General features: G+C 38.9%; 14 protein-coding genes across 14 annotated transcripts, besides 1 other annotated feature; 7 read left to right on the top strand and 7 right to left on the bottom strand.

The window, feature by feature from the left end:
* Window positions 1-137: 137 nt before the first annotated feature.
* YMR320W (uncharacterized protein) lies at window positions 138-443 on the bottom strand (the record flags this gene model as incomplete). Its single annotated transcript, NM_001348871.1, has 1 exon — window positions 138-443. The coding sequence occupies one exon, from the start codon at window positions 441-443 to the stop codon at window positions 138-140; it is 306 nt and encodes a 101-aa protein (NP_001335810.1).
* A 2,207-nt stretch (window positions 444-2,650) lies between these two features.
* On the top strand, window positions 2,651-4,309 carry FET4 (Fet4p; the record flags this gene model as incomplete). The annotated part of the gene is made up of 1 exon (NM_001182832.1): window positions 2,651-4,309. One exon carries the CDS (start codon window positions 2,651-2,653, stop codon window positions 4,307-4,309), a length of 1,659 nt encoding a protein of 552 aa, NP_014052.1.
* Window positions 4,310-5,045: 736 nt separating this feature from the next.
* On the top strand, window positions 5,046-6,128 carry ADH6 (NADP-dependent alcohol dehydrogenase; the record flags this gene model as incomplete). The annotated part of the gene is made up of 1 exon (NM_001182831.3): window positions 5,046-6,128. The coding sequence occupies one exon, from the start codon at window positions 5,046-5,048 to the stop codon at window positions 6,126-6,128; it is 1,083 nt and encodes a 360-aa protein (NP_014051.3).
* Window positions 6,129-6,402: 274 nt separating this feature from the next.
* Window positions 6,403-9,825, bottom strand: YMR317W (uncharacterized protein; the record flags this gene model as incomplete). The annotated part of the gene is made up of 1 exon (NM_001182830.2): window positions 6,403-9,825. The coding sequence occupies one exon, from the start codon at window positions 9,823-9,825 to the stop codon at window positions 6,403-6,405; it is 3,423 nt and encodes a 1,140-aa protein (NP_014050.2).
* Window positions 9,826-11,215: 1,390 nt separating this feature from the next.
* Window positions 11,216-11,527, top strand: YMR316C-A (uncharacterized protein; the record flags this gene model as incomplete). The annotated part of the gene is made up of 1 exon (NM_001270757.1): window positions 11,216-11,527. One exon carries the CDS (start codon window positions 11,216-11,218, stop codon window positions 11,525-11,527), a length of 312 nt encoding a protein of 103 aa, NP_001257686.1.
* On the bottom strand, window positions 11,354-12,364 carry DIA1 (Dia1p; the record flags this gene model as incomplete). Its single annotated transcript, NM_001182829.1, has 1 exon — window positions 11,354-12,364. The coding sequence occupies one exon, from the start codon at window positions 12,362-12,364 to the stop codon at window positions 11,354-11,356; it is 1,011 nt and encodes a 336-aa protein (NP_014047.1).
* A 431-nt stretch (window positions 12,365-12,795) lies between these two features.
* Window positions 12,796-12,903, bottom strand: YMR315W-A (uncharacterized protein; the record flags this gene model as incomplete). Its single annotated transcript, NM_001184618.1, has 1 exon — window positions 12,796-12,903. The coding sequence occupies one exon, from the start codon at window positions 12,901-12,903 to the stop codon at window positions 12,796-12,798; it is 108 nt and encodes a 35-aa protein (NP_878150.1).
* A 436-nt stretch (window positions 12,904-13,339) lies between these two features.
* YMR315W (uncharacterized protein) lies at window positions 13,340-14,389 on the bottom strand (the record flags this gene model as incomplete). The annotated part of the gene is made up of 1 exon (NM_001182826.1): window positions 13,340-14,389. One exon carries the CDS (start codon window positions 14,387-14,389, stop codon window positions 13,340-13,342), a length of 1,050 nt encoding a protein of 349 aa, NP_014046.1.
* A 386-nt stretch (window positions 14,390-14,775) lies between these two features.
* Window positions 14,776-15,480, bottom strand: PRE5 (proteasome core particle subunit alpha 6; the record flags this gene model as incomplete). Its single annotated transcript, NM_001182825.1, has 1 exon — window positions 14,776-15,480. The coding sequence occupies one exon, from the start codon at window positions 15,478-15,480 to the stop codon at window positions 14,776-14,778; it is 705 nt and encodes a 234-aa protein (NP_014045.1).
* Window positions 15,481-15,881: 401 nt separating this feature from the next.
* TGL3 (bifunctional triglyceride lipase/lysophosphatidylethanolamine acyltransferase) lies at window positions 15,882-17,810 on the top strand (the record flags this gene model as incomplete). Its single annotated transcript, NM_001182824.1, has 1 exon — window positions 15,882-17,810. One exon carries the CDS (start codon window positions 15,882-15,884, stop codon window positions 17,808-17,810), a length of 1,929 nt encoding a protein of 642 aa, NP_014044.1.
* Window positions 17,811-17,962: 152 nt separating this feature from the next.
* Window positions 17,963-18,784, bottom strand: ELP6 (Elongator subunit ELP6; the record flags this gene model as incomplete). The annotated part of the gene is made up of 1 exon (NM_001182823.1): window positions 17,963-18,784. One exon carries the CDS (start codon window positions 18,782-18,784, stop codon window positions 17,963-17,965), a length of 822 nt encoding a protein of 273 aa, NP_014043.1.
* Window positions 18,785-19,203: 419 nt separating this feature from the next.
* Window positions 19,204-19,254: an origin of replication (ARS1332; Autonomously Replicating Sequence).
* A 331-nt stretch (window positions 19,255-19,585) lies between these two features.
* GLC8 (PP1-complex regulatory subunit GLC8) lies at window positions 19,586-20,275 on the top strand (the record flags this gene model as incomplete). Its single annotated transcript, NM_001182822.1, has 1 exon — window positions 19,586-20,275. One exon carries the CDS (start codon window positions 19,586-19,588, stop codon window positions 20,273-20,275), a length of 690 nt encoding a protein of 229 aa, NP_014042.1.
* A 244-nt stretch (window positions 20,276-20,519) lies between these two features.
* UPA2 (putative methyltransferase) lies at window positions 20,520-21,473 on the top strand (the record flags this gene model as incomplete). The annotated part of the gene is made up of 1 exon (NM_001182821.1): window positions 20,520-21,473. The coding sequence occupies one exon, from the start codon at window positions 20,520-20,522 to the stop codon at window positions 21,471-21,473; it is 954 nt and encodes a 317-aa protein (NP_014041.1).
* Window positions 21,474-21,762: 289 nt separating this feature from the next.
* On the top strand, window positions 21,763-24,201 carry NIP1 (translation initiation factor eIF3 core subunit c; the record flags this gene model as incomplete). Its single annotated transcript, NM_001182820.1, has 1 exon — window positions 21,763-24,201. One exon carries the CDS (start codon window positions 21,763-21,765, stop codon window positions 24,199-24,201), a length of 2,439 nt encoding a protein of 812 aa, NP_014040.1.
* Between the last annotated feature and the right edge of the window lie 327 nt (window positions 24,202-24,528).

Below are 24,528 nucleotides of genomic sequence, written 5' to 3'. Positions count from 1 at the left end.
GTCGATATTGCTAGCTCAAAAGGCGTTATATTCGAAAGTTGTATCCAAATATTCCATCTAATGTATTATTGGCAAAAGGATTCCGTGATCTGTGTTCCCAAGAACAATCATAACCTTGAAAAATTATTCGCCAATCATTACATGCGGCAAACTAAAAAGCCTTTTTTTGTTGGCTCCGTGGCTCTATTGTCGCAGCTGATAAAAGCAGGTGCCCTTGGATATTTTCGAGAAATATATGACAACTTATTGATGTTTTGCTGGATCAAGTTTACGTGAAGGCAAATTTTCATAAAAGTGTAAAGTATTAACTCTTGAAGGTGCAATAACTCAATGGGTTTTTTTACCTTACAACTCAGCACCATCTTATAATTACAAGGCTGTAATATGTGAGGCCTGGCCGAAATTTCATGTGAAACAATACATGGCTTTCCAAATCTACGCATTTTTAGAGCTTTTCGTGAATGTCGTTACGCTGCTCCCTGACTTAACAATCCCGTTAGGGTATCTACTTCAGAGCAGATTACAATATCAAGAATGTTGTTGGTAGGTATTTGTAAACTTGAATTAGAATCCAAAAAGCCTTTACTAGGAGCTATTTTTAATAGTGTTTATGTTTTTCTTCGAGTACTCTATGAGATGGAAAATTGTCGCCTACGAAAATTTAGTACCTTCTCTTTATCCCAGTGACAAGTTATGCATGCTTGTTATACGATGTTAAATCTTCACTTAAAATCCTCTGGAGATGTACCGATTCCGGTAGGTTTCACTCGAAATTTAGCATATTTCAGTTTGGTTTCCTAACACGACCAGTCGCAGGTGAGAGTCTTGGAATTATCCTTCAACACTGTGTGTTATTGTAGATCAGTAATTAAAGATCAGTGTAGTATTTTCAAATATTCTTTACTTCAGTAAGGACAGAATTTGTAGTGACATTTAATGAAGAATAACAAAGGGATATGGATGTCAGGCGACATTACTCGACGTAAATTACTCTCACGAAGGCAAAAATATAACCTAGCCATTGAGTCCTAACCTACTATTAGCGAGATCTTTCTCATTTCGGCTTTAGAGTGTTCATTTTAATACGATGGCCAAAATTAAAAAAATTCGGCCATCAGACCTTGTCGCTTTACTAAGAAGTTATACGGATGAAGATGAATTACTTGAATAAAGATCTTCACTCACTAAATGAAAACATCTGCAGCACGTGCTTGTTATGCTTAACTCCTTGTAAAAATAGTGTATTTCAAAAAATACGCAGTGACAGAGTAAAGATACCCTAACTTTTGTCCGTTGTCCTCCGGTTCCATCATTGCCAAACTAAAGTACTAAGACCATTATCGTGGGTAAGATCATACATTTAAATAAAATAAAAGATACGTAAGCACCTAGATTCCTGGGACAAGCAGCTCAAAATATTTGTTCCTCTTTCCTGTATGAACTGTCAATGCGTTGCTGCTTCGCTGCACGTATTAAGGATTTTGATGGAAGGTCCAACAAAGAAAAAGAAACGTGCGCTTTTAAAAAAAGAAGCTTTTCCTACCAAAAGTTCTTTGATCTGCTTATTCAACGTAGCATCTTATTCGCATACATTGGACTCATGTTTAAGGCATTCTAATCACACCAGTTTCCTTGCATATGAGCAAATATCTGTGCTTGCTGTTCTAACCATACGTACTACTACGTTGATTGGATTATAATGTCCTTTGGGTATTCTCCGATTACGTTGTCCCATTTTTCTTTTTTGCCTTGTTGCGAAGAGCGTTGTTCCGAAAACCGGGTGCACTTTTTGTTCACTTTATATATCCCACGAGGAGACTGCGCGAACATGATATGTTTGACCTGGCATAGTGCTATTGTTCATAAACAATAAGCCCCCTAAATACCTGCATGTACGAAGGTGTACGTACGGTCATTCGCATTTCCCTAGCATTACTTTCAGTACTGGACAGGTTATTTTTACCCCTCTAGTTTGCGACTACCACTAAATGGGCCATTTTTACGTGTCTACGACATATCGCAAGGGTTTTTTTCTTTTGTCTTATTCGAGTAATTATATAAGCGCGCGTAGTCATTTTTTTAGCGAGACCCTAGGGTCCTGTAGCAGTAATTTGAGGTTTTCATGGCTCGAACAACGACAAAATATTGAGGAATCTTGAGCCTTATTGGGGCGTAAATCACACAGGTGTTGAATGAGCTTGGAGCTTGTGCGGTTATGTATTAGATATGGGCAGTTTCCTTTAACGTTGGCGCCTCTTTCTTTCCTACCCGTGGGGTTGCTCTCGAAACTGATTAGGTCATGAGCATTTTTGCTGAGTCTTTTTAGGAAGCAGCATTTTTCTCAAACGAAAAAAAAAAAAACCAAAAAAAAAAATAAAGACAAAAAAACTATATAATGCTACTGGCCTTGAACTTGCTTGGTAGAAGCCTTCTTAATTGCACCCATTAGTTTAGCATCTACCACATCTTGATTCGATGCTCTTCATTTAGAAATACTTGTTTATATAAATATACTTCACACGGCATGAATTAATTGATAGGTAAGTAAGTTTCTTTTATCATAAGTCAAACAGTATCAGATATAAGAAGGGAAAAGGTAGATATAGAAACCTAATAAGACCCTTATTATTAAACATTCGTTAATCAAATTATGGGTAAAATTGCAGAGTTTCTCGGGAATCCAGGTGCTAGGCCTGACGTTCATCATAGAGCACCTACTGTTGACTGCAAACAGTACGAAGAATTCGGTGATTCTAACGATTACAAAAATGATGATGTGGTCAGAGTAGTCAGCCATAGCGATGAGAGTACTGATGACGAACTTTGTAATGTGAATTTAACAGAAACAGGGGCAATCTTCACGAGTAAAGGTTTTACCGGGTTAAGCAAAGGTTTCACAGATAAGACCCTGGATTTCCTGGTACGAGTGGCCGGTTCGCAGGCGGTTTTTTTTATTGTTTGGATCATCCTCATAATTTGGGTGGTTATTGGTATTGTTTATAACGCACCTTTCAATTGGCAAGTTGTTATGCAGGACGGACAGTCTATTCAAAGTTATGTTTGGGACACACTGTTGATGAGACAACAGTTGATGAGTACGCATGAACAAATTTTGATCTGCGGTAGATTGAAGTCGAGATTGGCTTCCTTCAAAAACTATCTAACAAGAAGCACCCCAGAGGAAGAAAAAGCAGACTGCACAGTTGAAGCTAATGAAGTCAGCTCTGTTGAAAATCATATAGACCCATCTGCCATTAACGGAGAACTGCCTGTGGAAAATTGGTACGACCGTTTATCTAACGTAGCAAGTAGGTATATGGGTTCAATTGCAGCAATGGTGATATTTTGGATAGGTATTTTCGTTTGGATTGGTTGCGGTGCTATCCCAAAAGATGCGGGCAACACTCCACCTTACACCGGAGAAACTACAGGTAGTAATCCAAGATTGAAAAAGTTCAGTGACGCTTGGCAGATGTATATTAACACTGCAGTTGCAGTTTCCCTTCTAATTTGCACTACTTTCTTACAAAATATAAGGGCTAGACATGATTATTTCACGGGGAGGTTTTTAGTTGATATCTTTGATATGGACGAGAAAATCGACTATCGTATAAGAAAGCATTTTAACGATTTTGAAACACCTCACCCAGTTGTTACTATTGAATCTAAAAAAAGGTCGACAGGGAGAAAGATGATTGATTGGTATGCTGATATTATTGGTACTGGTATTGGTGTCCTGATTGGTGTGGCAGTGTTCGCCACATGGATTGGTATTGGTTCGCCAATGAAGTGGGATGATAATTGGTGGTTGATTATCGGTACATACACAGGTTTAATTGGGTTTTTGGACGGTTTCGTTTTGAGAGAAGTGTACTTCCGAATCGTTCAACATGAAGAGAAAAATTATTCTGATGTGGCTAAAGAAGACCTTGAATTATTCCAAGAATTAGGTATTGAATGTCCCGAAGAATTTAGTGGTAAAGCTCCTGAAATTAACACTATTGGTTACAGAACATCCCAATATATTAATAGGATCTGCTCAACTCCATGGAGTGTTCTTGTATCCGTCATCATCATCATTGGTTTAATTTGTATTGCTTCCGGTTTGCGTTGGAGTACAACAGGTCAATTGATTGCTAACACGCCAACTATGATTATCGAAGAATTTTTCTTGCTAGTTTTGTTGCAAGCACATAATTGGGCCGATCGTCAAAGAAGAGTGGAGGTTACCGCTTTGTACGCACGTAGGCGCATACTTCTATCATACGTAGAAAAGCGTTTCCCAGAGGTTATGATGTTGGAAAAATAGCTTCATTGAACATTTTAGCATTAGTGGGAAGAATTCCTCATGTTACTTATGAGGGAGTTAATTTTCCTTAGGGATTTTAGGAATTTCTATACGGAGGTAGCGATCGACCTTAGAACTTTTATTTAGTTTGTACATATACCTCACCTGAGTTTTGCTTTTTTCTCTGGGAGCCTAAACCATTTAAAATGATATATAATAGATAATAAATCCAGGATAAAATGTGGCTAATTGATCTTTTTTCATTTTCAACTTGGTAATGACGTACTGGATACTTTCGACGCTCTTTTTTAGTCCCCGATCCCCGTCTTCCAGGACCTTGACGTGGAATTCCGATCACAGCCACTCTCGTCACGGCTCCGTTAAAATGAATGGTTTTCCGTTACATTTACTGGTCTTTTTATCTTTTTACAGTAAATGGGTGATATACTGTGACACAATTTGTGTCTCTACTGTGTGAACTTCCATTGCTGACTAAAGATTCCCCGCTCCGCTTATATGTCCGGTCCGTCCTTGACCGAAGATCACATTGCCAATTTTTCACATCTGGAAGCGATACGACAATATAGGAGAAAAAGAAAAGTGAAAGGCAAAAAAGCACCAACAGTTCTCGAGGTGAAGTGCCGTCAATCTTCTGTATAAATTCGGCCAATTCAATCTAATTTAATAGATTTGCGACAGACTTTCACATCCACATTCGAGGAAGAAATTCAACACAACAACAAGAAAAGCCAAAATCATGTCTTATCCTGAGAAATTTGAAGGTATCGCTATTCAATCACACGAAGATTGGAAAAACCCAAAGAAGACAAAGTATGACCCAAAACCATTTTACGATCATGACATTGACATTAAGATCGAAGCATGTGGTGTCTGCGGTAGTGATATTCATTGTGCAGCTGGTCATTGGGGCAATATGAAGATGCCGCTAGTCGTTGGTCATGAAATCGTTGGTAAAGTTGTCAAGCTAGGGCCCAAGTCAAACAGTGGGTTGAAAGTCGGTCAACGTGTTGGTGTAGGTGCTCAAGTCTTTTCATGCTTGGAATGTGACCGTTGTAAGAATGATAATGAACCATACTGCACCAAGTTTGTTACCACATACAGTCAGCCTTATGAAGACGGCTATGTGTCGCAGGGTGGCTATGCAAACTACGTCAGAGTTCATGAACATTTTGTGGTGCCTATCCCAGAGAATATTCCATCACATTTGGCTGCTCCACTATTATGTGGTGGTTTGACTGTGTACTCTCCATTGGTTCGTAACGGTTGCGGTCCAGGTAAAAAAGTTGGTATAGTTGGTCTTGGTGGTATCGGCAGTATGGGTACATTGATTTCCAAAGCCATGGGGGCAGAGACGTATGTTATTTCTCGTTCTTCGAGAAAAAGAGAAGATGCAATGAAGATGGGCGCCGATCACTACATTGCTACATTAGAAGAAGGTGATTGGGGTGAAAAGTACTTTGACACCTTCGACCTGATTGTAGTCTGTGCTTCCTCCCTTACCGACATTGACTTCAACATTATGCCAAAGGCTATGAAGGTTGGTGGTAGAATTGTCTCAATCTCTATACCAGAACAACACGAAATGTTATCGCTAAAGCCATATGGCTTAAAGGCTGTCTCCATTTCTTACAGTGCTTTAGGTTCCATCAAAGAATTGAACCAACTCTTGAAATTAGTCTCTGAAAAAGATATCAAAATTTGGGTGGAAACATTACCTGTTGGTGAAGCCGGCGTCCATGAAGCCTTCGAAAGGATGGAAAAGGGTGACGTTAGATATAGATTTACCTTAGTCGGCTACGACAAAGAATTTTCAGACTAGGTTGTCAAGCTCTTGATAAATGTAGCTCCTTTCTTTTTAACTGCTCCATGTTTTGGGTCTGTATATAGGAGTGCTGTTTTAATCGATATAGGTTACATTTGAAACTTTTTTTTATGATTATAAGGTACTATTTAAATATTTACAACTCGTACAGTTCTCTTTTGTTTTTTCTCTTTTTCTCCTTGCTAAGCACCTTTAAGGTGAAAAGAAACACATATCAATACACTAACAAAAAAGGTGCACGTTCATAGGGTATCGGACAATAACTATATTACTAAGCTACCAAAGCAATAGCGCCAATAACAAAAGCTTTCATGTTAATGTTCAGGGATGCACCGGTATTTTCTTTTGCCGTGCTGACAGTATATGTTGTGCTTTGTTTAGCGGATGAGGATGTTCCATGAATCGCTGCCGTAGGTTTGGTGGTAGATCTGTTTACCTTTTCAGTGGATGAACTTAGTTGTGATGTTAATAGCGACTTTTGGCTCGAGACAATTATCGTTTCAAGGGTAGTTTCACCCCTCCCGATCGGACTTTCAGTTGAAGATTTCGCAACAGTTGATGTGTTTTTCGCTTTAGTGGTTGATACTCCTTCTGAATTTTTAGTTGACTTGCTTTTTGCTCCCTCTACAGATGTGCTTCCTGTACCTTGACTTTCTGATGGGGAAGTTGATGGTGAAGCATTCGTTGCAACGGATGTATTTCCTGCAGCTTTACTTTCTGATGGGGAAGTTGATGGAGAAGCCTTTGTTGTTGGTGAGGTTTTTTCGACAAAAGATGACGAGCTCCTCACCGTTTCTGATCCTGGTTTAGCTTTTTTAGTTTCCTGAGAAGTCTTCATATCCTTAAAACTTTCCGAAAACGTGGACGTTTCGAAATTACTTATTTTAGTGCTAGTGGTATGTTCTGCCTCATCTCCACTTGTGGTCGATGTTACTTCTTTTTCTGGGCAAGTAGTAACAGTAGAAGCATCAATATCTGTTATAGTAATAAGTGTGGTTGACTTTCTATTCTTGGTGCAACCACCCGAACAACTTGTAACAGTTCCTATGGCAGTAGTCTCCCTACTTACGATTACTGTTTTGGTTATGTTGTAATTAGGAGTAGGGTTGCTGCAATTGACTGTTGAAGTTAAAGTTTCAATTTGTTTAGCAGTAGCTAGAACAGTTGAATTAAAGATATTTCTGGCATGAGCGGATGTTGAACTTAGGGAAGAAACAAATGTAGTTTTGTTAGGGAGTGATGTTGCAATTCTAGAGGCAGTTGAGGAATTTCCAGACCTGTCGATTCTGGGTGTGACCAGGATGGAGCTAGAGGTAGTTGATTTGCTTACAAGTTGTGCACTGGATGTTGAAGGAGCACTGAAAGTAGTTAAATTGTGGGCCGCTAATGAGGAAGTGACGTCGCCACTCGCTAATGGCACGCTGGAAATGCTTGAAGTGGATTCAGTAATGAAACTAGCTGTACTTGGCGAAGGTCTAGCAGAGGTAGAATTATTTATAAATGGGGCACTTGTGGTCATACTGGAAACGGTTGAAGGAGCCTCTGAAGTAACCAAAGTGGAAGTAGTTGGAGAGCTTTCAGGTGTCGAGAAACTATAACCTGCCAATGATGAGCTAACGACAGTTGAATTAATTGCGAGTGACGCACTACTGGTGGAAAAGCCGGGAGTTATCACCGAAGTATGAGAGCTCATGGAGCTAAATGTGCCTGTTGGAACGTTAGAAGCACTTGTAGCGTTGGATGTTGATAAAGAACGGGCAGTAGCTTTATTACTCAAAAGCGATGTACTAGATGTGGCCAAATTGGATTCGTTTGTAGTTTCAGAAGAAGTTATACTAGAGACAATTGATGAAACGACTGAGTTTTTTGTTTTGGTGACAATCAGCGAGGCACTTGCAATGGTGGAATTATTGTCAGATGGCGCACTGGAGCTAGCCAGGTTAGAGGAAATTGATGAAGCTTCCGAAGAGGTGATATCAGACCAGACCGATGGAAGTGGAGATGCGGTTAAACTGATAGACGCTGATGGAGAGGTTGTAACGGTAGAACTATTGCCGAATATTACACTAGACTTACTCAAGTCGGAGGAAGTAGATGAGGTTTTGGAAGTGGCCATTCTGGAATTACTTGACGAAACCTTAGATCCAAGTGTACTAGATGCGGCGGATGTTGTGGTAGAAACGGTCGAATTGTAACCCGTCGACAAAGAGCTTTCAATGATTGAATTGCTTGCTAATGTCTCACTAGAAGGTCTTAGGCTAGAAGTTACTGACGAAGCTTCTGTAGCAACCAAAGTAGAAGTAACTGATGTATTTTTAGAGCTAAACAGTCTAGAACTTGCTAAGCTGGAAATTGCCGATGGAGCTTCCGAACTCACTAGGCTAGACGTTGCCGATGAAACTTCTGAACTCATTACGCTAGATTTTGTTGACGAAATTTCCGAACTCACTGAGCTAGACGTTGACGATGGAGCTTCTGAACTCACTGAGCTAGATGTTGACGATGGAGCTTCTGAACTCACTGAGCTAGATGTTGACGATGGAGCTTCTGAACTCACTACGCTAGACGTTGCCAATGGAGCTTCCGAACTTACTGAGCTAGATGTTGTTGACGAAATTTCGGAACTCACTGAGCTAGATGTTGACGATGGAGCTTCTGAACTCACTACGCTAGACGTTGCCAATGGAGCTTCTGAACTTACTGAGCTAGATGTTGTTGACGAAATTTCGGAACTCACTGAGCTAGATGTTGACGATGGAGCTTCTGAACTCACTACGCTAGACGTTGACGATGGAGCTTCTGAACTCACTACGCTAGACGTTGCCAATGGAGCTTCCGAGCTCACTGAGCTAGACGTTGCCCATGAAGCTTCTGAACTAATTACGCTAGACGTTGCCGATGGAGCTTCTGAACTTACTGGGCTGGAAGTGATGGATAAAATTGTAGAGGAAAATGGTAGGGTTTCAGAAATAGTAGAGCTTGCGGGGCTGGAAGTACTTGATAGTAGGGAAGAAACATCGGACGTGCTTGAACTAAAAACTTCCTTTGAGGCATCGGAAGTAGTACCAACTGAAGTGACAGCCGATCCTGAGGAACTTATCTTTGGAGAAGATGAAACGTCAGTAAGCGTGGTAAATGTGGAGGATGTGACTGCAGTTGTATCAGAAGATGAAGCAGTAGTTTCAAGGACAGAGGACTTTCCCAATGGCTCCGAAGAGGAACCACCTCCATTTGATGAACTGGTTTGCGGGGAAGATGTTTGAATAGCACTACTACTTATGGAGTCAGTCTCTGTAGTGGAGCTGGACAGTTGTGCATTTGTGGAGGAAAGCGCACTGTATGAGTTTGAGGGGCCAGAGGTTGATGATTCGACATCGTTGACTGATGTACTAGAAATATCGGATGATGTGTAAGAAAGAGAAGAAAAAATGGAAACCAATGACTCCGATGATAGAATTGAGGCAATTGTATCAGAGGAGAGCGACGAGCTAGAAGTAAACTCGGGTACAACAGAAGAAACTAATGTGCTAGAACTACTGACAATAATTTCTGGGCTAGTTGTAACTTTAGTGCTTGTCGTGCTTGTCGTGCTAGTGGTAGTAGGCGTAGTTGTACTGGTTGTGCTACTAGTAGTAGTCGTGCTACTATGCGATGTGGTAGTGGCTGTGGTCGATTTTGAACCAGATGAACCCATTTTGATACGGCGCTACCCTTTCTTGTGGATACCTTTTCTATGACAGAATCATTGACAAATCTGAGGGAACAAAATTACCACAGGTGTGAGTGAGACTTTATATAAAATTAATATTTCATTTTTAGCTTTGTTCCACTTGAGAGGAACATGGGCAAAGATAGAGACTAAGAAAACATGTTTTCAGAACTTTACTGTTGACTGCTGAACAGTCTTAGCAAGATGCTTATTTTTACGTGAGTTCTAAGTCGCCGTGGACTGACACCTTCGCTAAATTCACAGGCAATGATCGCAAACGAGCTTCATGAAAAAAAGTTTATTTTGGATCAGATCTGCGCATGGTCCAGAAAATTCGCCTTAACGAAAGGTACACAATTTTGCATTAAATGTCAAAAAAAATAGAATATGCGATACAATTATACCTGAGATGAATTTAGTAAAGTAGGTGCAAAAGATGGTATAATACTTGAGCTACATCTGGGAAACTAAAGCACATTTTACGTTCAAAGCGAATAGTAAATTAGAGAGAACAGTTGCGCGTGGAAGGCACGGGCACCGCTAAATCTAAAGAAATTACATACTATTTCATTCTTGCTGTCATTTTTTCCTCATTAATCACCACTTTTAAGCAGGATATAAGAATAAAAAACTCGATTTGAATAAAAACTATGCTTTCCTTGGTACATACGTCCTTTTGAGTACATAAGTAATGTCAACTGTGTAGGAAAGAGGTGACGTCCTAGGCTCGGCTGTGTGATATTACTTTTTAGAACCTTTTTGATAGAGGCTAAATGGTAAGGAAAGTTAATTTTATTCGAATTTTGGGCCACCTCTCTTAGAAAGGATTACTGCTAACTTCATAGTGTCAGATCACTCGTGTTTGTTCTGAATAATGAGGCAGGCGGTATACGAAAGAAGATATCCTGCTTATTTGGCTCCTATTGTTCAATTAATTAATCGATTGGCCAACGACTTTCCTATCGTATAGAAGAAACTGTTTGAAAAAAGATGGCTTATCCAGGAAGGCGCCTGAACAAGTTCTTGCTTCCCACAGTAAAGAAAAATCAAAATGGCCGCCATAGCGGTGCAGGAAGGTCTTGCCTATCGAGGATATTGTTTTTACTCCAAAAGGAAAGAGGAAAGTTAACAAAATCAACTTTTCAAACGGAGAGTATAACACCCGGAAGTTAAAAACTGTGAGGAAGATAAAAAGAAATCTTCACGAAGTTTTTTCCATTTTGGTGATCTAATGAAGTCAGCTATCACTTTTTTGCGCTACGGGCTTTATGTGACGCAATAGCCCGTGCCACTTTAAACTTTTTTGTGCCTTGGCACCTTTGGCAGTATACGAAGAAGATCAATTAAACAAGAACGACGAGATCTCGGACAAGATATGACAGGGTTTAAAGTTTCTTCTTTTTTTTATATTCTGGCATTGTCCCGCTTTTTCAACGCAGGAAGGGAACGAGCTTGTGATAAGTTAAAAATTACAGTTACACATCTATACTGGTTTATTATACGCAAACTTTTGTTACATGAGGTTCATGTTCATGTTAGTCGTGTTTGCAACGTTTCTTTTATTTTGTCTCCTTGCCTCTTTCGCAATTTTTTTACGTTGTCTCTTCATGTACTCTATGTAATGTATGAGCAGGCTCTGACACCCGAGTTCTTCCGTCAATGGTGGGATATTATTCAATCCAAATGATCCTTGATCTGTGGAATACTCGCCAAGAATTAAGTGGCCCTCTTGAGCGACCCACCTAAAAAGAGATGTTTCAAATTCTCTAGTATAATGAGCTGCCACGAACCTCTGAACTTTTTGATCCTTTTGGTCGATGGACATCTTATTTTTAGCGGCTCTAATGACATCTTCATCCAAACGATTCACTTCATAATCTGCTAACAGAATTAATTTATAATGATCGTTGGTAACTACGGGCGAATAAGTGACATGCCACCTGAGATTTAAATTATTCACTTTAGTGTCCAAATCCCTGTGTCCTTCTCGGTGAGCCATTGCTAGTAAGTTGGGCTCCGTAGACGTAGTCCCTACGAAGCTGTAAGTTACGTTTGCTTGGCTGACATTTTTATATATGTCGTAAAGAGGCACTTTATACAATATTAATCCGTTGTTTGAGCAAACGATTTTTGCCACAGTATAAGGCGGAGGTTCGTCTGCCGTTCTTAAAATAAATTTGAAAATTTTATAATATGGGACATTGCCGACCACAGTATTGCTATGACCTCTTTTACCAAACGGTAGAGTGCAATTGATAATTTGGAATAATGGAATACCAATTGCATCTGGACTCAGCTCATTCGAATACTTTTTAGTGTTTTCAAAATTTTCAAGCGATTGCTGAGACGGAAACATGAAAAACCCATCCTCGCCGTTTATCTCGGCTATGGGCATTCTTCTTTCCCTATTAAAATGAAAGCACTCTGGGACACTTTTGCTATCGGACATTTCAATCTTCAATCTCTGCTCATCTTTAAGCCCATCTGCTGCTTTCTTAAGAAGGTATCTACTTATTGAACCCATAATCAGATTTTTCTTGAAAAACTTTTAATGGAAGCTTAGCACCTGCTTCGGTCTTCTTTATCTTGGCGAACTTTGCCAAATCTGTAGTTGTTTCAAATACTGTCATGTTGGCAGTCTTCTTTTTATATGCGTTCACGCCGATGGCCAAGCCTACAACATTTTCTCAAAAAGGGACCATTGTCCCTTGCTGCGCCAAAAAAAAGAAATAGGCGCATACGTTCCGTCATCTATCGCTCACAAAAAGTGGAACCGGTAGGATTTTATCACTGACACATACCGTTGTACTAAGAGAGCAATTAAGTCGACAACGCAATTGATATGCGCTCTTCGTTATCGAACCCTAGCGGTGTATTTTTCGGACAAACTTACTGTTCATTATGGCCGAATGCTTACCTAAAACGACACTTCTGGTCGTTTTCAACTCTCATGCTCTAAGCAATTAGGCTTTTGGGGCGAAGCGGACAAGCTCTTAAGGCCGTGAATAAAGAAAGGGAGATGAAAGGACGCCGTAGCAGCTGCAATAGCTTTCTTTCGGTCATCAAAAATCCCAGTGAATTCTTGGGGGACACTTGTGGGGTTGCATTACTCGAAATGCTTCGGACGAGTACCTGATTCGTTAAACATATATATATCTCATGGTGAATTGGAAACGGTTGTAGATCTTATATAGGAAAAGTCATTCATAACTAGTTCCATGCCGACTAAGTATTTCGTCCAGGCTCGGCGTTCTTGTTGAACGAATTTTCCCATAATCATCCAGATTTCCAAGAACCTCGCCTTCGTAACATTTTGCAACAACAAGTGGATGGAGAATTTTGGCTATTTTTAGTTCAAGAAAACTTAGAAATTTTTCAACGGTTTTTTATCTCGTTAGTATTATCATTCCAAAAGTATACTTATGTGGGTACATAGTTATAAATATATGAGGGAATCTATCTATTAAGGTTAAAAAAGCGTTACATCGTAAAACGGTAATCATGGCTGCTCAATTTTAACGTAGTCACCATTCTTGGCAGAAGATTTTAAAAACGCGTCCACACAAGCCAAATGGTGAAATGCAGTTCTGGGTGTGCCTAGGTATAAGGATTTGTCCTTCTTGCTGACAGCTTCGTGAAAATTCAAAAATTCAGCGTTGACGCCGAAACTTTCATCATTATCGACTTTAAAAATTTGTTCGTCACCGTTATCTTCAGCTGAACCCCCTAATTTGACTTTTACAACGGGGTCTTTTTTGTCTGATAAGTCAACGGTAACGGTACCATTCTTACCATAGACTTTCAAGAAAACCGACTTTTCGGTAGCACCAAAGGCAGACCCATAAGTAAAACTTCCGATAACCTCTTTATTTTTCAACTGGACAGTAGCAAAGACAATATCATCTGCACCGGAACGTTCACGCACCTGTCTCGTTAATGCAGAAACAGATCCAAATTCACCGAGTAGGGAAATAACGAGAGCTAATTGGTGGACACCACCATCAGATAGAAATCCGCCAATGTGCTCTGGTTTTTGTCTCCAGGTTGTGGTCAAATATTTATTTTGAGTAACAAATGGACCGGTAGAATTGTGGGTGAATGCTACTACAGGACCAATTTTCTCGATCTGCTCCTTTGCGATTTTAATACATGGTAAATATAACCAATTTTCAGCCACACCAACGGGCAATGGGGTGGATTCTGCTATCTTGACAATCTCCTTTGCTTGGTCTAAGTTGGCCGCAATTGGTTTTTCCAAAATAACTGGCTTACCTGCTTTAACTGCCTTCTCGACAATATCAGCATTAAATTGAGCAGGTAGCAAAGCGTCAATGTAGTCGACATGAGGGTCATTCAAAATTTCATCTAGATTGTCGTAAACCTTATTTTCAGGTATGTCAGCAACCTTTGCAAAATCCAAAGCTTTTGCCTTATGTCTGTTGAAGGCGGCAATGACTTTGAATTTGTCAGGAAATTCCTGGTAGGATGGGAGATGTCTATCTCTGGCAAAAATACCTGTACCAACTATACCGACGTTCAATGGGGACATTTTTGGCTATTACTTTACTTTTTGGAACCAAGAAGTGATTATGGGTCTATTCGATGTACAGAAACAAATAGGTTTGAGCGAGTTCGAAAGTTTATCCAGAATAAGTAGTTCTTTTTATAGACGAACACCTATGTATTGTGATACATAATCATGCTGAATTTTCAACAGGGGATAACTCCGTTTATTCCCCGGCGGAGGGCGGAATTAAGCGGGGTTATTAGTTGATTTGGAAGCCACGTCTTTTTTAATTTTGAATGAGAAGTGAGACTACGTACTAAGTTAATCTATTATTATCTTTATATGTAAAAAAACCCCGACCGTGGTGAAAGGCTTCTTTGGTCTTGCTTTGACAATTGCTTAGTGGAAACGATACTTTGTGTCCAGACCTAGATGTATTTAGCAACAGCTTCTCCATCGTAAATTGTAAAAGGCGTATCCTTACCCACGATGGCGATTGAAAGATTGTCTACAGTCAAGGATTCGTCCCTTAGAGACTGGCTGATAGCCTCGACGCCAGCTTTGATTAGTTCATCCGGGTTCCCGTCAATTTTTATAAACGTGTCTAAAGTTCTCTCTAGATAAGTCTTTGCCCCTTGGCTTCTTGCGCCAATAGCTGTACCATATAGTTCTGTGACATTTCCGGAAGGTTGGAATTCTAAAAGATGAGCACCGCTCTTGTCATACCCGATGATCAACAAACCAACACCGTAGGGTCTGCCCCCATAGGATTGTGTATTTTTCTGTGCTTTATCGCAAAGCAAATGACCTGCTCTCTCGACGGCAAGCTTTCTGTTAAAAACTAAGCTGGAGTAATTACACTGTTGTCTCAAATAATTACTTAAAACTCTAGCATCTGGAGCCAACCCGGCTAACGAGAGCCCCATGTGCTCGTCACATTTGATGATTTTTTTCTGGTATGATGACAATTCGTCTGCATTTCTTTTCAACGCTACTAAAACAGCATGAGTGTTCGAACGTAACCCCACAGTGACGCTCCCTTGTTTAATAGCTTCCAAGGCGTATTCCACTTGGAACAGACGGCCTGTAGGAGAAAAAGTGACTGTGTCCCCGTCGTAATTGTTCCTGAACATGTTTTGTAAATATATGAAGGCTTAGTTCAATGTATTCTTACCCACTTCTCTTGAACTTCAATTGATCACCACGTCTACCTAAATGTAGTGGCGTCTTGGTTCTTTTCCATACTTTGACGATACTTTTGAATTTTTAATTTTGCCACTCTATAATAGGGTATGTTCTTTATAGGTCATTTTTACTTTTTTAGTAGGGCATTTTAATAAATACTAGGTTTTTAGTAATTTCGGAGATACTTATCCTAGGTCTGAAAATTCAACCCTAACCCTTTTTTTCTTATGTTTTTTTTTTTCTGGGTAGCAGCTAATAGAAATTAGTACTGATTACATAGAGAAGTACTATGACACAATAGTAAGGGAATCATCTATTCATATATCACATCTTTGAGTTGCCGTTAAGCATGAAGGAAACGGCGCAGGAATACAAGGTGTCTGCTGTAATACCGACCCTTTTGAAAAACTGGATACTGCGTGTAGTGTATGCCACATTGGACCATATACCTCCTTTTGTGTGGGAAATTCTACATGTCATCACCGATATTTATTTCTTCTGGGTTCAAAAGCTGATTAACTATGTGCGGCCACACTCAAGAGTCATTTATTATAACGCTATTAAGAAGTTAGATGAGTGTGATACGTATCAAATGTGGTGTCAGCAAGCGTCCGTAGTGGATGAAATAACAGGCGCAAATTTATGGCGGCGGAATTTCTTTTCGAGGAGGTACGACTTCAATTCTGTCATTGAACAATATAGCATATTGGAAAATATGTTAAGGGAGGAGAAGTATGATGTAGTTAAGGAGAAGTTTTCGACTACAGGCCCTTGTATGTTGAGGAACTTTGCGGGTATTGGAGATAAAAAGTTGTTCACAAAATCTTTGATGGGTACAAAGCTACTTATTGAACAATATTTGACCCGAATTCTAGAAGGCTTGGATATATTAAATAATCAAACTTTAACTCCAACATCCTTTTTCCAAAGATGTAAGTTGTCACTGGGCACAACAGCATTAATCTTGCAAGGTGGTTCATTGTTTGGGCTGTTTCACCTTGGGGTGATTAGAGGTTTATTGTTACAGGACCTGATGCCTAATATTATAAGTGGTAGCTCTATGGGGGCATGCGTTGCAAGTTTATTCGGTTGCTTGTCCAATGAGCAACTAAAGCAATTATTGACCGATGACAACCTCTTGAATATCATCAAGAATGATGTAGATTTATTAAAAAGCTGTGGATACGGTAATTTAGAGCAGCACCTAAACCTGGGGACTTTGATTCAGAACCTAATACACCACGGTTATTCTCAAGACGTTTATCTTTTTATCCGGTTTGTTATGAAATATATTGTTAAGGAAAAAACTTTTGAAGAAGTTTATCAAATTACTGGAAAAGTTTTCAATATTGTTATTCATCCAACTGATAAATCATGCCCTAATTTACTAAATTATGTGACAACCCCAAACGTATTAATCAAGTCAGCCATTGAATGCTCACTTGGTTCTGGTGTAATTTCAGAGGATACATCACTATTATGTAAAAATTTAGAAAATGAAATTGAGCCTTTTCTTAACATCAATAAAAATAAACAAGTCAAATTTCTTACCCCAGAAAATGCCAACAATCCGAGCATAACGGAGAGCCCCTATACTAGGTTAACGGAACTATTCAATGTTAATAACTTCATTGTTTCTTTGGCGAGACCATACTTGGCACCATTGGTGGTAAATGATTTGAAGCATGAAATAAAAACGTCAAAATATTACTATTATAAGCATTATCCAAATATGCCTCCTATAAACGCGAATACAGTAAGAAAAACACAGAGATCCTCTTCGCAATCACCCATAAAGGCAGGAACTGTCGAGGATCTTGAGCCAGAGCCTTTAATGAGCCCTGTGCCCCCAAGTTCGGCAGTCAACGATTCAGCAGAGTACATAATCCCAGAATTGGGCATACCGCAGTTGAACTTTACTGAAATGGAACCGCTGGCGTTTAAATTTAAGTATCATCTGGAAAGAAAATTAAAAAATATTGCCACTATGGAATTTCGACATAGGATGGAGGTATTGGATAATTTAGGCCTGTTGTGCTCATTAATAAAAAGACTAATAATTGATGAAAAGACTCCCAGATCAGCTACGGAGATTGCTGTGGTACCAAGGATGAAAAGTCTATCATTAACAAGGATTATTGAAGGTCAACTAAACAACATTCCATACTGGATAAAATCTGGTGAACGAAGTACATGGCCCGCACTAGCTTTAATTAAGACAAGATGTGCAGTCGAATTTAAATTAGACGACATAATAAGAGCAAGACGGAGTAGGTAGTATCGTTTCCACTTTTTTCTGTCTTATTTTTTTTATTGATAGAGCTCGATTGCATATATTTTTCATTGATATTGTACTTAAAAATATATTCAGTTCATAGAAAAAACAATAATACGAGAATCAATGTGCCTCGTATATAATCTTATCATTATTTAGCGATAAAATAGTTTTGTTGACTCCTTCTCATTCAGATATAGGTATTCATTTTCAACGACGTGTAGGCTTGTGTTTGAAGTTGCAATGGGTGCGCCGCCCCTGCAAACGTGCAATGAGCCGGTTACGTCCTTTGCAAAACCGGTCTTCAGAGGATTCAAGTTCAAATTAATCATTGATTTGATAAAGGAAGATTTGTAGAAATTTTGCAGATTCGAGGAATGAACAGAAGCATCGTATTCATCTATATTAAATATGTCCGAATTGGAAACAATGATTAGCACTTTGCATTGCCTCAAAAGAGGTGTGATGAACTTATTGTTTAATTCTGAACAAGTTAGGCCGCTTACTAGCGACAACAGTAATTCTGGTTGTTCGATGATAACAATGGTGTCAGTTGGGTTATTTTGTATAGCAGCGGAGAACTTTGCGAGTACGTCACTTAGTATTTTGTCTCTTGGCTTATTATGGATATTATTAACGATGAAGTCGGACAGGAAGTCTAAAACATTGTAGTTATTAGATGGGATCTTTAGCTTGTTTAATGAATTTGTAAAATAGTTCTGTTCGTGGATAAACGACGCAAGGACTGCATGGGAGCGAGTTGACGAAGGTAGCATCGATGAAGAAGATTCATTAAGGGAACTTGGGGAACCTAACACGTGCGTTTCTACTAGTGCGTTTATCATCCATAGTGGTTGAGTACAGGATTGATGGGTGATGAAGAATAAGTTATGAGAGTTGCTGTCTTGGAAAAAGTGGGCAGGAAGCACTGATTGGTCGCTGAATAGGACCAAATCTTGTCGTTGAACACTACCCATAAATGTGTATTTAGTTATTTTTGTGGAGGTTCTGGACGGTTTTTGCCTAACTTCTACTAGCCTCAATTTAGTACTTTTATTTTTTTTTCATTTTTCATTCTGCTCATCGCCTATCAATTCATGCCTAAGAGATGCAAAGATAGCGTACTATAGATGTGAAAAGTTGGATAAACAAAGCCCATGATATAAGCCACGGCTTCAGCCTTAAAATTGGGGTTAAAGGCTAAGAACGAATTGCAAATTCTTTTGCTTCAGCAGGAATTTTCCAACAGCAAAGTATAAAAAATCTATCTAAGCCGCTTTTAAATTAAGGAGCGTATATAAAATTATATAATCACACTCGAAGGACCAATCTGTGCTCTACATACCTTACGCGCTCTAATAATATGATCTATGCTTCATCAGTCTTGTTTATTCTTAAAGTATTTTTTTTTATGTTTGGTTCTTGTTATTGAACAAAAAAATGAATTAACCCGAACACTACCAAATCAATAGCAGAAGAAAAGAAGAAAATGATAAAATAAAGGTGAGAACCATTTTAAAGCATTATTCATTATGAAATCCTCCTATCTAGTATAACTTGATTCGACACCTTGCTAATATTTCTCTGAAGCACTGTCTTTAGAGGCAAAACGGTACTATCGCATATTCTTACCCGGTTTCAAGTTTTGCCCTCACGCTTTTTTAGGGAGAAATGACTTCCACCGAAAGGATAATTTGAGAACACCACTACAACTTAAAGTCCAAGAGCTTCATCAGTACAACGAGTTCGTATCATCAAGAACGCACATCAGCAGAATAATGGGAGGTATACTTAAAAACCCGCTAGCCTTATCGCCGGAGCAGCTGGCGCAACAGGATCCAGAAACGCTTGAAGAGTTTAGAAGACAAGTTTACGAAAATACGCAGAAAAATGCCAAATTGACATCACATAAAAGGAATATACCGGGACTAGATAATACAAAAGAGGAGGGGGAGATAATTGGAACATCGAGTACCTTCCTTCCAAAGGACACACTGTCACTGAAACATGAGCAAGACATGTTGGCCAAGATGACACCAGAAGAGCGAGTTCAATGGAACCAAAGAAATTTAGCAGAAAATGAAATAACAAAAAAGCAGTTCCAAGATATTCACATAGACGAGCCCAAGACCCCCTACCAAGGTGCTGTGGACCCTCACGGGGAATACTACAGAGTAGATGATGATGAAGATGAGGATAATAGTGATAAAAAACCATGCCAGGTGGCAAACGATGACATCGACGATTTGTCCCTGGGCGAACCGGAATTTGAAATCAAAGAGAACAAACAACCGGATTTTGAGACCAACGACGAGAATGATGAAGACTCACCGGAGGCTAGACATAAGAAATTTGAAGAAATGAGAAAGAAGCATTACGACGTAAGGGCAATTTTCAACAAAAAGTCCCGTGAAGCGCTAAAGGACGAAGACGAAGACGAAGATGATAGTACGACAAAAGAACCATGAAACATGACACCTCCATAACGTTTACCTATACTAAATATATCTTATTTTTTGGATTCTTGGTACATAAATATGCACTGTTTGTTATCACGCGAAACGAACTGATTTTTTAACAAGCTTTATTTTATACATGAAAAATTTCCCATCGATGAGCTGTGATCGGCAAGTGAGAGTACTCTGTTTCACAACTACTACCGGTCCCAGGAATATATACTACTGACCACAAAGCTGTGTATCACTTAGTTTGATGAGCAGCACGAGGAAGTTCAAAAAGGTTGAGAAACCTCTATCACAAACCAGACATTATTCACTCTGTATCCCCACGACATTGGTATCGGACTGTCGCAACCTCTCTCAAATCACGCATAAGGTGTACCAAGTGGCCAAGTTTGCATCGCTGTTTAATGTTTCTGAGGTTGTCATTCTTGAGGACAATTCCCAGGTCGATGCCACCAAAAAAAAAATCTCCACTGCTAAATTAATACTGGCACTTTTACAATACTTCGTCACGCCTCCATATCTTCGCAATACTGTCTTCAACGAAAAATTCAGACCTTATTTGACCGCCGCTTCAAAATTACCAAGATTATCCACACTTCCTTTCACCAGGTACCAAAAGCAAGATCACGGTCGGTACAGAGAAGGCCTCACTATCAAGATGCAGAAACCCACCTTGGCTCGCAAAAAGATTGGTAAGGTATTCAAGCAAACCAAATATATTAATATAGGGAAAAGCAAAGCACTGGCTCTACAAAGTCAGCTGGTGCCGATAAACGCAAGGGTCACCATCGACACAATAACGAGGAAAATTGTATCTCCTCAGGAAGCTTACGGTGATTTCACCGGATTGGACTCGCAGTATGGCTACTATACTCGTATAGCGTCATCGTTCACAGACTTGTTTATGAAGGGGCCTTTAAAAGAGGGTTATACACAATCAGTATATGTTCCCTTAACCACGAGAGACACCTCTATTCCCGAGTTATCATCACTGCCTACCGCCGAAACTAATCCCCACATCTTATTGGTATTCTCAACGTGGGACACTCTTGCTCGAGCATTCAAACTGGATCAAGATCAATTCGTAGATTGTCAAGGTCCTCAAGAGTTCTTTGATGCTCAGCTACCATGCCCCGTATCCAATTCGGACGTTGCAGATGCAATCCCCATGACACTGACAACTCTTTCAACTGTATTTTAATCCCAAATTACCTTCATGCAATGGATAAGTACGTATATATTAGAGACGCAATCATTATTATTACTGTCACTTTCCTCTACTCGTTGGAAACGACCAAGCTTTTTTTTTCGCATTTTTTTCGCCGTTGAAAAATTTTTCAATGAGAAAAAGAGCTTTGAAAGGAATGAAAAATTAGCTACAGGTTCGCAGTTGCACTTGTTAGTAGAGTAGCATAGAAGGAAAAAAAGGAGAACAAGGCACATATTTGCAATCTTCACACAATAGCCTGCCAAGCCCGAGATCTACGAAAATGTCCCGTTTCTTTTCGTCTAATTACGAATACGATGTAGCCAGTTCTTCATCCGAAGAAGATCTTTTATCTTCGTCTGAAGAAGATTTGTTAAGCTCTTCCTCCTCTGAGTCTGAATTGGACCAAGAATCTGACGACTCCTTTTTCAATGAAAGTGAAAGTGAAAGTGAAGCTGATGTAGACTCTGATGATTCTGATGCAAAGCCTTATGGTCCTGACTGGTTCAAGAAATCTGAGTTCAGAAAACAAGGTGGAGGTTCAAATAAATTTTTGAAAAGCTCTAACTATGATTCCAGTGATGAAGAATCCGATGAAGAAGATGGCAAGAAGGTAGTCAAGTCTGCCAAAGAAAAACTATTGGATGAAATGCAAGACGTTTATAATAAGATCTCTCAAGCTGAGAACTCTGATGACTGGTTGACTATTTCTAATGAGTTTGATTTGATCTCGCGTCTCTTAGTTAGGGCTCAACAACAAAACTGGGGGACTCCAAATATTTTCATCAAGGTTGTTGCCCAAGTGGAGGACGCTGTGAATAATACACAACAAGCTGATTTGAAGAATAAAGCTGTTGCAAGAGCTTATAACACTACAAAGCAAAGAGTCAAGAAAGTTTCTAGAGAAAATGAAGACTCAATGGCTAAATTCAGAAATGATCCTGAATCATTTGATAAGGAACCAACCGCAGATTTGGATATTTCTGCTAATGGATTCACAATTTCTTCGTCTCAAGGCAATGACCAAGCGGTACAAGAAGATTTCTTCACTAGATTACAAACAATAATTGACTCAAGAGGTAAGAAGACTGTCAATCAACAATCCTTGATTTCTACTTTGGAGGAGTTATTAACTGTAGCTGAAAAACCATATGAATTCATAATGGCTTATTTGACTTTGATTCCATCAAGATTCGATGCCTCAGCTAACCTATCTTACCAACCAATTGATCAATGGAAATCTTCATTCAACGATATTAGTAAATTATTGTCTATTTTAGACCAGACAATTGACACCTACCAAGTTAATGAATTTGCTGATCCAATCGATTTCATTGAAGATGAACCTAAAGAAGATTCTGATGGTGTCAAGAGGATTCTGGGTTCCATTTTCTCATTTGTTGAAAGATTAGATGACGAATTCATGAAATCCCTGTTAAACATCGATCCTCATTCCAGTGATTATTTGATCCGTTTAAGGGATGAACAATCAATCTATAATTTGATCCTAAGAACTCAATTGTACTTTGAAGCGACTTTGAAAGATGAACACGACCTAGAAAGAGCATTGACACGTCCATTCGTCAAGAGATTGGATCATATCTACTATAAATCCGAAAATTTGATAAAAATTATGGAAACTGCTGCTTGGAATATCATACCTGCTCAATTCAAATCTAAATTTACTTCAAAAGACCAGCTCGATTCTGCTGATTATGTCGACAATTTAATAGACGGATTATCGACAATCTTATCCAAGCAAAACAACATTGCTGTTCAAAAACGTGCTATTTTATACAACATTTACTACACTGCATTAAACAAAGATTTCCAAACTGCTAAAGATATGTTACTAACTTCCCAAGTTCAAACAAATATCAACCAATTCGATTCATCCCTACAAATTTTATTCAACAGGGTTGTTGTTCAATTGGGTCTATCCGCCTTTAAATTATGTTTGATTGAAGAATGTCATCAAATTTTGAATGATCTTCTGTCAAGTTCTCACTTAAGAGAAATTTTGGGCCAACAATCCCTACACAGAATATCTCTCAATTCTAGTAACAATGCTTCAGCTGATGAGCGTGCTAGACAATGTTTGCCATATCACCAACACATCAATCTCGATTTAATCGATGTCGTCTTCTTAACATGTTCCTTATTGATCGAAATTCCAAGAATGACTGCCTTCTATTCCGGTATTAAGGTCAAGAGAATTCCTTACTCTCCAAAATCCATTCGTCGTTCCTTAGAACATTACGACAAGTTAAGTTTCCAAGGTCCACCAGAAACTTTAAGAGATTATGTCTTGTTTGCTGCCAAATCAATGCAAAAAGGTAACTGGAGAGACTCTGTTAAATACTTAAGAGAAATAAAATCTTGGGCTTTATTACCAAACATGGAAACGGTGTTGAATAGTTTAACGGAAAGAGTACAAGTTGAATCTTTGAAGACTTATTTCTTTTCTTTCAAGAGGTTCTATTCAAGTTTTTCTGTTGCTAAACTAGCCGAATTATTTGATCTTCCAGAAAATAAGGTGGTTGAAGTTTTGCAATCTGTTATCGCAGAATTGGAAATCCCAGCCAAATTAAACGACGAGAAGACCATCTTTGTTGTCGAAAAGGGTGATGAAATTACTAAATTGGAAGAAGCAATGGTAAAATTGAACAAAGAATATAAAATCGCTAAAGAACGTCTTAACCCACCATCAAATCGTCGTTGATCAATAAAATCAAAAACTACTTCGAAAGCATTCTTAACAAAAAATCATTGTAGATAGAAGAATAACATCAGCAACCAAAAAATATAGAAGGAAACTAAGCAGGAGAGTATAAACCATATTCACTTTTGCTTTTTATTCTTGATATTGCTCATCTTTTTTTTTTTCGATTCTTTTAGCGATCTCTTTATTTTTAGTTTTAGGGTTTGAATCTAATCGTCTTCACTGTACATTACACATAAGCAAATATATATATAGTTTTTTTTGTTACGTAAACACTCTTTATAATATAATACAAACTATTAAACTTTAAGAAAAGTATGATATGCC

This window comes from Saccharomyces cerevisiae, chromosome XIII (assembly GCF_000146045.2).
Source record: "Saccharomyces cerevisiae S288C chromosome XIII, complete sequence".
Taxonomy (NCBI): Eukaryota; Fungi; Ascomycota; class Saccharomycetes; order Saccharomycetales; family Saccharomycetaceae; genus Saccharomyces; species Saccharomyces cerevisiae.
Note: the sequence above shows the minus strand (reverse complement) of the source record. Positions and strands in the feature narration are given on the sequence as shown.